A 12,264-nucleotide genomic window follows, 5' to 3' on the forward strand; every position below is an offset into this window, starting at 1 on the left:
TGCTTGGCCCTCAACAATGAATGAATGATGAATGAGTGAATGAGAATGAATGCAGAAGTCCTAACATGGAAACAATCTGATTCACAGCAATGGTCCAAATAGCAATTTTCTGACTGCAAGTGTGGCACTAACAATTTCATTAGCGTTTCATAACCAGAGACACAGATCAATATAACCAAAGTTCATTAATAAATATTCAAAATTAGAGTAACCGAAAGTGTATCGTTTGTATATAATTTTCCTTTATAAGTGTAGTTGCACTAATCCATATTTTTGATAAGGATTGTTCCATAAGAACAAATTCTCTTTACTGAAGTATGTTCTTAGCAGATCTCTGATTATGCATTAAATTGTGCCAACTGAACAATCTTAAAAAAAACATTGATTGATTAGCGAATTGAACTTGATCCAGGTGGTTTTAGAACCTTCACTGAAAATATACCAGAGTAATACTGTAATGCTTTGCAAGGACTAGCTTTTCTTAAATTTAGAAGAAATCATTCAGTAGTGTTTAATAAAACCCCCAAGACCCCCAAAATAAACCACTGAGATATAGTATTGAAATAATTCAGTTTCTGTTGGAAAACAAGGTAAACATGATATAACTGCCTTTCTGTTTATGGAAACATTCAGAAATATTTTCCACAAAAGAGACTTATATCCTAGAGCTCTGTTTAAGCCAATAGTTTAAAACAAATTTTAATTTTATTCTTTGGCTATTAATCATACCTAAAAAATGAGTCACTGATATCAATTCACAATAAATTTATTTTACATAAAAGAAAAAGCTTGCCATTAATGAAAAATTCAGTAGAAAACAGTTCTTCTGCTTTAAGTTGGAGCTCAAAAGTAGAAGCTGCTTATTAGTGAAACCTCAGTAGAAAGAGAATTTTGTAAGAAAACATTCTTGGCATGAAAGCACTAACATAAATTCTGTAATGAAATATTTACCATGCAATTTTATTGGCAGAAAGGCTGGTTTCTGATGGCTGGTATTTTCTTTTCAGTCTCCTAAGAATATTAACATGGAAGATACTTAAACCTGTTTTATTTAGAGTTAATTGTATATAAATACTGGTGTCACGATGGGTAATCTTTCCATAGTCCACCTATTTAATTGAGCAGTTCTAAGTAGGTAATTGGCACCCTGCCCTTCTGATTTCCCCTTTCCCCCATTAACCAGTCTGAATCCATTCCAACGACACTGAACACAGTGATTACCTACAAAAAAAATATTTCCAGTTATTAACTATGTTAAAAAATAAGTACATTGAAGACTAATTAGATCTGTAATCTGTTTAAACTATTCATTTTAATTCTTTAAACATCAATTTTGCTAAAAGAAAGGATTTTATTAGAGGCAGTTTTAGAAATCTAGTTATTTAGCAGTTAAAAGCTTTAAATATTTCTGTGATATTCTATTTTGTTATATAGTAGTTAATTTTGTCCTAATATGTCAATATAACCATCTGAAATATATGAAAGCATTCACGATAAGCTATTTGCAAATAAGTAATGAGGAATTTGTATTTTATTATATAATACTAGATGGTATGTCAATCTATGATACAGGTTTTCTTATACTCATATATTACTCACCTCATCTGCCAGAAGTGATAATTCACTACTGTTTGCAGCATCATAATCATACAGGACCCTGGCCTTCCTGCTGCCACTGCACTCCTTGAGGTCATTAAGGTTGGTAGGAGAGGCGATTACTAGGCCACTCGTTGAAGTCAAGGTGGAAGAACCAATTACATTTGATGAAGCAGATGGCACCGGTGCCACAGAAGTTTGATTGTTGTTACAATAACTGGATGGAAAACTGTTGAAAAGAAAATGGCCCATTATCGATTTCCAAGTGACCAGAGCTTCTGAATGCCACCACGTGGTGGCAGTGTTTACTTTCTACCAACTTCCACTTTAGCTAAAGCTTTACAGTTGTCAGTAATATTTTAATGACAAAGCCCTATCTAACTTATGCCTGTTTGTCCAATTATAAAAGAGAATATTCAGGTATTTTTCAAATAGAAGTCCTTGAAAGTTTTTCAAAGTTGGCTTTATAGGTTAAAAAAATGTTATTTTTTTCCTGAAAAAAATAAGCTTATCCTTAAAACACTTCCAAAAAACTTTACTAGTATGATTTATTAATCTGTTCCTGCCTTTGTGAGTTATTATTTTTTTGGTGAGTTGTTAAATAAAAATATGAACGAAAAACTACTTCTATATTAGATACTATCACAAGAGTAAAGTTTTCTCAAGTTAATTCTTTGAGAAATATTTGAACAGCCAAACTCATTTTTGTAAAACTGATCCGATCACACTTTTTTTATTAATTCAAATTACAGATATTTATGGAATTTCTACATGTCCAGAATCAATACCACAAGCTTAAGACACTAAGATGAAACAATGCCATTCCTTTATGGACATGGGGATTCAAATACTCTATTATGACTAATAATTATCATAATGAAAACTCAATGGGAGAACAGGGCAAATTTCACAAGTTCATTCTGTCTCATATTTTTTAAAGGGAAAAGTTAACACTACATTTCTCTAGTCCATTCACTTTCCAGTCTTCTGATAACTATTTCATATCTTTTTTTAAAAAGATTTATTTATTTATATATTCATGATAGACACAGAGAGAGAGAGGCGCAGAGACACAGGAGGAGGGAGAAGCAGGCTCCATGCTAGAAGCCCACCCAACACGGGACTCGATCCCGGGACTCCAGGATCGTGCCCTGGGCCGAAGGCAGGTGCTAAACCGCTGAGCCACCCAAGGGTCCCCTATTTCATATCTTTTTAACCAACCTCAAAGTTCTAGCAATAGAACTAGCCTTTATACTCAGCTGTTAAGTTGCTTCCTTTTTAACTGAGGAAAAAGATCAGAAAACACCTATGCTTTTGTGATCATCTCTCTTACTACAGATGAGCTCTCTACATGTCTATGGCTAATTTCCTTACCTCTGAACAAAAACCTCACATTCTTTTTCCTCTCAAGGCTATCTAGCAATTCTTCCCTTTCTTTCCCATGTAATGATATATCTCCATGTACTGTATCATTCCTATCAGTTTACAAATAGGTTTATTTCTCCTATCTTAAAAATCTGCTAGACCCACTTTCTCCTCTGGCTACTGCTTAATTTAACCGTTCTTCTTTACACTAGAACTCCTTTGAAAGACTTGATCTAAACTTATCACAGTCCATCTTCTATTCTTTTACATTATAGACAAGCTTTCGCTTCCATTGTTCTACACAAACTACTCTTGTCAAGGTCAGTAATGACTTCAATGTTCTAAATCCAATGGTCTATTAACATTCCTCATTACACTTGACCTATATAGTGATCACAGTGGATCCTTTCCCTCTACCTTCCTGTATCTTCTTCACTTGACTTCTAGGCCACACACACCTTACATCTTACCTCACTGTTCATTCCTTACCACTGCTTCCTTAAACTGTGTTGGGAGTACTGCAGGGTTCAGCCCTAAGCCCTCTTCTTTTCTCTACCTATACTAACAATCTTTCATCTAGTCTCAGATTTAAATATCCTTGATATGCTGACTACTCTCTAATTTACCCCCTAAACTCTAGTCCTGCATATCCTAAAACTGGGTATCACCATTTAAATATCTAATAGATATTTCAAACTTCAGATGTCTAAAACTGGGCTTCTGGTATAAAACTGAGGTGATATACCACCCCAACTTGCTCCTCCTGTGACATTCCTATTTTAATTAATTAACTACAGCTCCATTCTTTCAGTTGTTCAGGCCAAATACCTGCAGTAAATCTGGACTCCTCTAAACCCCATATAAATGAAGCCTGACAGCAAATCCTGCTGGTTCTACTTTTAAAATACACCTGGGGTTTGACCGCTACTATCACATCTACCACAATCACCCTGATCCATGTCACCATCATCTCCTGACTGCATTATTCGCTAAATTATTGCAATCAGTTCCAAACAGGTCAGTTATAGCTTCCATCCATGCCCTCTAACATTTATCTTTAACAGAGCACCAAGACTGATCCTATTAAAGGCTAACTGAATCATATCACTCCTTAGCACAAAACTCTCCAAAGGCTCCTCATCTCTGAGTAAAGACCAAGGCTCTATGTGTCCCAGCTTCCTGTTTCCTCAATTCATCTCCAGCCAAGCCCTCCTTGCTGCTGCTTGAACATTACAGCTGTGTTCCTGCTTCAGGGTTTTTGTACTTGCTGTACCCTCTCCTGAAGCATTTTCTCTCAAATGCTCTGCATGCTTTGCTTCCTCTTATCTTTCAAGTCTGTCTTCCCTATCTAGTATGTATAAAACCCCTACCCCAAACCAAGGTACTTCCCTGCTTTTCTCCATAGCATTTGTCACCTTCTAATATACTATATAATTCATATACATATTTTCTTCTTCCCTCTACCCTCAAATAGAATATAGGTTCAAGACAGAGATTTGATCTGTTTTGTTTACATTGTATCCTTCATGCCTGGAACAGTGCATTTTTAAAAATTAAAGCAAATGTTTCCTATGGATAACAGGGTGCTAATGACAAAAAACCCCTCCTAATTTCTAATTCAGATTTTACTCTAAAGTTAGAAATACATTTCTTCCTCAGTGAACTCAGTTTCTCAGTTGTGATTAAGTATAGATATTTCTGAAGATTAAAAAAAAAAAAAAGCTCGTTTCCCATATAATATATGGTTTTTGAAGTCTTTACCCATGGAATTTTACTTGCAAATTTATAGTACAATTAGTCCTTGTTTACCACTGAAATCTACCTATGTCAATTTTGGGGAGTTATGGTAGAAATAAAAATAAACAAAAAAATCCCCCAACCAAACAACAATAAAACCCCGAAAGACCATCTTCACCTTCTAAGAACTTTTGATACATTTAAAAAACTATAGACTTTCTGCCACTGTAGCTTGATATATTAAAACCTTCCAATTATTTAAAAATAAAATACATTTATTAATCTTGTGACTAGTGTTTCTGTTTCCTCATCTGTAGAATGTGGATACTAATACCTACCTTCACCAATGAGAGGATTATCATATTACATATGAGGTGTCTAGAGGAGTGCCTATGGACAATTGGAGCCCTTCCTAATTGATTGCTGTTATTCAGTTACTACTACTACTACTACCAATACTCTGTTATAACCATTAACATTACAACCTGGTTCTACTCTTCAGAAACAGCTCCTGGATTAGTGTGGAATTGGATGATCCATCCAGTTCTGCATCTGAATTAGCATAACTTGAAATATTAAAGACCTAAAATTCCCTAAGACTGATCTTTACCAGTAATCCAATTCTAGCACAGAGATAAGCTAGACTTTCTTCCCTAGAACAACAGCTCCCATTTCACTCTGTAATGTTTGAGCTTATCCAAAAAGTGCAATAACAAGCATTTTGTCTGAATGGCAGAGTTCCAAGCATTTGTGTGGCTTTAAGCAGAGTGCAAGTATGAATGGAAACAACAGTAATCCTTTTGCTGTGCTCACAGAGTATGAGGACAAAGTAAAAAGGAAGTACTAAGGCTTTCTGGGCTTAAAATAGTAGTAATCATGTGGGAATAAAGTGGTATTCTGCTGTTGGATATTGAGTACAATTAACAAAACTTCAAATACACAGAAGTAGAAATCTTCTATAAATACTGGAATAATCAATGGTATCAAGTTACAATTCACCTTTAAGATCTAAAATTGGTTTTCTGGGTGTGCCTAAATTTTGTTCTAGGTCTAGTTTTAAAGGATTAATATGCAGAAAAGAACACCAAAATGTTTTTTTAAAAAAGTTATTCCTTGAAAAATAACTTCCCTTGATACTTCTTCAAATATTACATATAACTCCCTTGCTTTAATGGTTCCTCACTAAAAAGAACCTCAAACTCCTTATCTTTACTTATTTTACAGGGCATTGGTGACATGACCCTGTTTCACTCTTGTAGCCTCATCTACTATTCCATTCTTTTTTTTTTTTTTTTTTTTACTATTCCATTCTTAATTCAAATACTATGTATGCTCCAACTAGAACAAACTGAACTTGTCACACTCTTTCCTCTGGCCTTTTCATATACATGTTCTTTGTCTGAAGTATTCATCCTGGCCCCTTTCCTTCACCTAGATTATTCCCACTAAAGTAATTTCATCTGTGAAACTTTGCCAGATCCACCTAAGTCACAATTAGATGTCCTTCACAGGAAACTGCACTTCTACCTTTCCACTTACCACCTGTCCTATCTGCGAATGGCTTTTATTTCTACCTAGACTTTAAATACCTTTAAAAGGTATTTAAAGGTATTTCTATCTAGACCTAGCAGAGACCATCAATAGTAAACCAAATGATTTATAGGTCCTGTACATCATTTTATTTCTAGTGTCACCTTACAATGTGAGCTCCATAAGGGTAAGCAATTTTGCCTCTACTGTTTGCTGATATTAACCTAGATTACAGAACACTGCACTGCCTAGTTTATGACAGGTATTCAACAAATATTTGATGAATGAATGACTGAGCTATGCATGTTATGTGCTATCATTTTGCTTTAAAGTATATTATAACATAATTTTGTAATTACATCAGTGGCTTGAGGTCTTATAGACTATTCTAAAACTTTTTTTTAAACAATGAGCAAGTGAGTAATGAATAAGTATAAATTAGCTTATCTCTAATGGCAAGTAAGTGTCATGTAACTAATCTTCCTCAACTAACTGGAAGATATTTGAGAAGTGAACTTCAACCACTTTTAAGTTTTTTTTTTAGATAGCACTAAAAAAGTATTCACCTAAGTTATGTTCTCATCCCTTTAAATTCTTGGGTACTAGGATAACTCAAAATGGTTTGGTTACCTCACAAGTCTAACAATTACTTTCCTTAAAAAAAAAAAAAAAAAGAAGAAGAAGAAGAAAAAGGTCCGATTTTAAGCAAGCTAATATAAGCCTTTAATTCTTCTAATCTTCACCTCTATTATTAGTTCATATGCAAAAATCTGAATTTCTTCTCTTATCAGAAGTTTCATGTGTGAAAAGGAAATTACAACCTTCCCAGTTGTTTTTGGAGGTCTAACATGTACTGGTAACATTGTGCATAGTAAGTCATCTGGGCTTCCACAAAGTCATTCAGACATCGGAGATGATGGGCCTGTAAAGGAAAGTTACAGTTACTTTTTAGCTCCATAATCTACTTAAAACTGTTGAATTCCAAGGGGCAACAGAGCATAACATGTATTCAGGGAGAATCACCAGTAGCTAGCATTTTACTACAGGGCTTATCAAGGATGACCTCGGTCAACAGGGTAAGAACAAACTACAGAGCCAACAAAAACCAACAAATGGATCTGATGGTAGTGGGAGAACTAGGTGATGAGGTGTCAACAAAAATTTAAAATATTGCTTCATATATGTTGGAAAGGGCCACAATTCAAATTTCCTTCATAAATGAGTAAAAAAGAAGTTCAGTTTTTCCCCCTCAAAGTGCCTTAGGACCATCAAAGTCTTCTGCTTCATATCAATTTCCAGTGGAACACTCACGTGCGTACTGCTGATTCCCTCTAGCAGAAGTCTTGTAATCTCTGCTTGACGATCAAATTCACTTTGAGTTATTCTTAATTCCTGTTCAGACTTAAATTGGAACACAGTTTTAGAATTTTATTAGAGGACTTATTCCATTTTATGTACATTTGTTTAAATAGTTTAAAAATCTCCCAAGCAAACCCTAAATGAGAAGACGGCAATTCCCTGATTCTGCTTTGTGTTTAAACTGTCCCTGTTTTCCCACCTTAGCTTTTCTACATACATTACTCAATTCCTTACCAGTACCTCATTCAAAAGAATCTATTAATGTCAAAACTTAATGGCATATACATAGAAGCCTAGAAACACTACAATGGAATAATCAATATACTGTCGTTAACATTTTAAGAATACTAGTTTATATGTACAAAATATTTCAAAAAATTTTCAATTATTACTACAGCTATTTTGCTTTTTTTTAAATACAGCTATTTTACTTTGAAGTTAAGGATAGTCTTTAATCTCAAATGAAAAAAACTTCAGAGTGAAGCCATAGGCTTTTAACCTCCTTTGTTTAGTTACCAAACATATTGTTTCTAGAACACAGTTCTTAGGTTATTTCAAAGGACTCTTTCTTATATAAATGACATTTTTTTCAGTTTTCTTTCTGAACTTTGCATAAAATATGTCTTAAATACACTATTATCTACAAGATATGCCAGGGTTTTTCTGCGAGTTATGGGGGAACCTTTAATCAGTAGTGTGTTGGGAAACTGGCTGGGAGTGGGGTGGGGGAGTTCTAATGTGCTGATTTTCATGGTACAAATACTCCAACCACAGCTCATTTCAAGCTACCAAGGTGAAGTCATTAACCTCAGGGCTGGAAAGCAGTGAATATAATAGCACACCACTATTACCAGCTTTAGCTCTCTGGTACAGGTTCAGTGCTGGGACAAAATTGTTCACTAAAAAAATCAATAGGACCCCAAAATAGTAAATACTGGCAAAAAACCATCCTTTGTCCTGGGATAAACCTTTACCCAGAGTGGGTTGGTAGTAAATGATGAAGAGAAAAGTAAAACCTCTCACACTGGGCATCATTGGTGATAATGTCATTAATAATGCTATCTTCTACTACCCTTCAGGATAAATAGCACCCCCATCCAAGTAATTAAAGTATTACCAAGACTGTAGTATGTATAAAAACTAGGTTTAAACCTTTTTCTTGCACACCCCATCTCTCTTTCCTTCAACCTTTGGTGGCAATAGTTAACTTAGTGAGCCATTCAAAAAGGAAGTAACAGCAAAACAGATATCCATAGCTCTAATCATTCTCATCCCACTGGCAACAGACCTTGCAAAGGTGATTAAGAAGTGACCACTAGACTGGATTTATGGAAATAAGTTTGAATTACTCAATAATTCAAGAGTTAAAATTAAATTTTACTTGACTGAAGCCAGAATGCATGGTACTTTGATAACAGGGCTGAAGTAAGCTTCATCTAGAAGCTAGTATAAAGTAGAAAATCAAGTCCCAGGACAAGAGAAGAATCAATGATCTCCCTAAGTGTAAAGGAAAACCAATCACTTCGGCGTTACATTTGCATTATTTACTGTTCTGCTTGGTTGAATACAAAAAGGTTTTAATAGAAGTAACTATAGTAAACCAAAAATAAATGAAGTTCGAAGTAAACAAGACTAGTTCCATGTGGGTCTGACCTTGAAAGTACAATCTGATTTAATGTCTTTTAGGAGAAAAGGCAGAAAATCCTTCTAAATGGCAGTATTTCTGTGTAAGATGTAAGCAAGTGAACTAAGTAACAGATTGGGAAGTTTGAGCATGAAGTAGACATGTTTTAGTTAAGAACAGTGAATAAAAAGTTATAAAAGTAATCTCACAAAGGATAAGGGGCAGTCTTCCATGTTTGAGCAACAATTAATTATTTAATTATGAAGAAAGGCACCATATTTAAAGCATAGGAAGTTGATCTCTGCACAATTTGTATTTAGAAAAGGTAAATGACAGGCAGGAAATGAATCTCACTTCTTGAACAAGTTTCAATGTATGCCTGGGGTGGGTGGTTGTAGTTCAATCTCCCAAACTATTTCTACTTCTGACACACGTAAAGATCATAATTAATCTGAGAGGTAGAGGTAACTGGAATAGGTTTGGCATAGTCAATTTACTTAGAGAATGATCCATACTAGAAAGATAAAAAGGGTTTAAAGAAAACGAATTTAAAGGGTTTTTATTCTGTCCTCCAGAAGACTTCATTCTCTGACATAGTTATACTGTTAAGAGACAGAGTTCTAGGGAAAAGATGTTCCTGCCAGAGTATATGACAGCATAACTTGGGTTCAGGAGGCAAGAATTCTTTGAGGCTGTAACTTGAAAAAATGGAAAGAATTTGTTGATCTATGATATCAGGAATGGGTAACTGTAAGGTAGAAATTTTGGTCACACTTTTGAGGCATTTATTGTGACGTTCTGCTATTTTTTTTTCTAAAGGCTTAAAAAATCTTAAACTATTCAAGGAATATAAAGTTTTAACCTTACATATATTTTAAATTATAAAAAAGGTAGAAGTGAGAAGTACAGAAGAGAAAAATCTCCCCAATACATTGATATATTCTTAAGTTTTACACACATATAGTAAATACATGTTTTCATGAGTTTCCCCCCATTATAGCACATACTTCCTACACTTACAGAGACTGCAGGATCAGGTGTCTTTTGGTGTATCTGTATGCTAACCAGAGTGGAAGAGACCCTGTTTCTTTCTTTTTTTTTTTTTTTTTATTTATTTATGTATGATAGTCACAGAGAGAGAGAGAGGCAGAGACACAGGCAGAGGGAGAAGCAGGCTCCATGCACCAGGAGCCCGATGTGGGATTTGATCCCGGGTCTCCAGGATCGCGCCCTGGGCCAAAGGCAGGCGCCAAACTGCTGCGCCACCCAGGGATCCCAGAGACCCTGGTTTTATTGTTCAACCTATATTCTCTTCCACGTTATCTCTGACCTCTTTTCAAGGTAAAGGGTTCAGGAAAAAGAATCAAAGGCCAAAGGAGAACTGTAACCAAGTTGATAAATGGATTTCACAAAGGGTGATGAGAGTGGGCATCAAAAATTTCACAATGGATTTCCAATTCACAGAGTCAAAACCCCCAGAACCTATACATGGAATAGATTATACTGTCAGCAATCCTACAAAGTCAGAAAATAAAAAGTTAATGTTGGGGCGGGGGGGGGGGAGAGTCAGAGGCCACAATTACCACCTGCCTTCAATCTTCAGCACTGTCCACATCCACATCTGGAGGTCAAATTTTGGTAGACTTGAACAGGAGGAGCAAATAAAAAAATGCTTCTGAAGACCTTAAGTAGTATTTGAAACAAACCTGCACTGAAGTCATAACCTTATTCCTTAAATTCCTGCTTAACTATTTTATTTTCTATCCTAGAGAAGATAAGAAATGATCACACAGAAAGAGGGACTACAGTAGCAGTCATATGGACAGCTTCTAGAAGTGAGAGTCTGACACTAAGAGAGGAGACAACATATTTCAAAAACAAACAATGGATCTAATTGTTACACAGTACAATAATACACATTCATACCCTAATTATACATAAAATTAAATATACGCTATCCTGTATTTAGTGGAGTAGTTAAATAGAAAATATCTTCAAATAAAGTGACAGAAGACTTAGCTCTGGTGCTGGAGAGCACAAGCTTCAATTACCCAGGAAATTCATTTGTGTGACATATATTCAATCACTGAATATACAAGACATGGTGTAAACTGTATTTTACATAATTGTCACATAAGTAAACCAAGTATTTAAACTGTCTTCTGGCAAGACATTGTAAAGATTACTCTTAATGTAATATTGTACCTAGTATTTATCAGACTATGTGCAAAGCACATCTCTGCAGCGTTGTTTCACTGTTTTGTGGAACTACTCTACTACTAGGCAAACAGATCTGAGGTTTCTAAAAATAATTTTCAGATTTCATAAGACATTGTAACAAAGACCATGACTGGCCCCCTGGCTGCTGTCCAATATTTACTAAATGCATGACAATTAAATTCTTGTTTCATAATTCTGTGGTTTAATAATTTACTTACTTTTGTCACTTCCTCTGCCCAAATCTAGCCAGCATTAAAAATTAGAGAAAAATATAGAGCATGAAAGTAAGTTGTGGAGTTTAACATTTTCTACAACTTAGTATAGAAAAATGTAATTATTTTAACTAAAAGAGTATACTTTCCTTTTCCTGAATCACATTAATATAGTAGTAACTAAATCAGTACAGCTTAACATACTGTGAAAGTATGCCTTTAGATATATCAATACTATTGATTTTTGAATCTTATACTTATTTTATAAGTTACTAAGTAATGGTTTTCTAAAACTGGGAATACTTAACCTCTCTTAGTTGTGGTTCTCTCATCTGTTAAATGAGAAGTTTGGACTAAACAATTTCTAATTCTCATTTAGGTCTAAAATTCTAGAATTTTAGGAAACTAAAATAAAGCAAGGATAGACAAAATAGCCACTTTGGGGCACAATAAATGTGAGATATAATGAATTTAAAATTACCAGAGTTAAACCCATCTTACTATAAGTAGATGACATCAGTAGCAAAACAAATCCCTAATAAGTGAAACAAAGTCTTACTAATTGTTTAGGATATTTTTACCTAAAATAAAAGGAAACCTATGATTTATAAAAGAAGTTAC

General features: G+C 34.6%; 1 protein-coding gene across 6 annotated transcripts in view; it reads right to left on the bottom strand.

Annotated features, from left to right (window-relative positions):
* Positions 1 to 750: 750 nt before the first annotated feature.
* Positions 751 to 12,264, bottom strand: part of SH3GLB1 (SH3 domain containing GRB2 like, endophilin B1) — a 32,946-nt gene continuing 21,432 nt past the window's right edge. For 3 of the 6 annotated variants that reach the window (XM_025417756.3, XM_025417754.3, XM_049111732.1), the window contains 4 exons: positions 7,540 to 7,629; positions 7,050 to 7,150; positions 1,600 to 1,825; positions 751 to 1,221 (listed from right to left, as the gene is read on the bottom strand). In XM_025417756.3, the coding sequence (XP_025273541.1) occupies positions 1,114 to 1,221; positions 1,600 to 1,825; positions 7,050 to 7,150; positions 7,540 to 7,629 (525 nt within the window). In that variant the 3' untranslated portion in view covers positions 751 to 1,113. Of the gene's footprint in view, positions 1,222 to 1,599; positions 1,826 to 7,046; positions 7,151 to 7,539; positions 7,630 to 11,649; positions 11,674 to 12,264 lie in introns of all 6 variants that reach the window. The other 3 variants (XM_025417755.3, XM_025417753.3, XM_049111731.1) reach the window with 2 other exon arrangements.

Source organism: Canis lupus, chromosome 6 (genome assembly GCF_003254725.2).
Source record: "Canis lupus dingo isolate Sandy chromosome 6, ASM325472v2, whole genome shotgun sequence".
Lineage (NCBI taxonomy): Eukaryota > Metazoa > Chordata > Mammalia > Carnivora > Canidae > Canis > Canis lupus.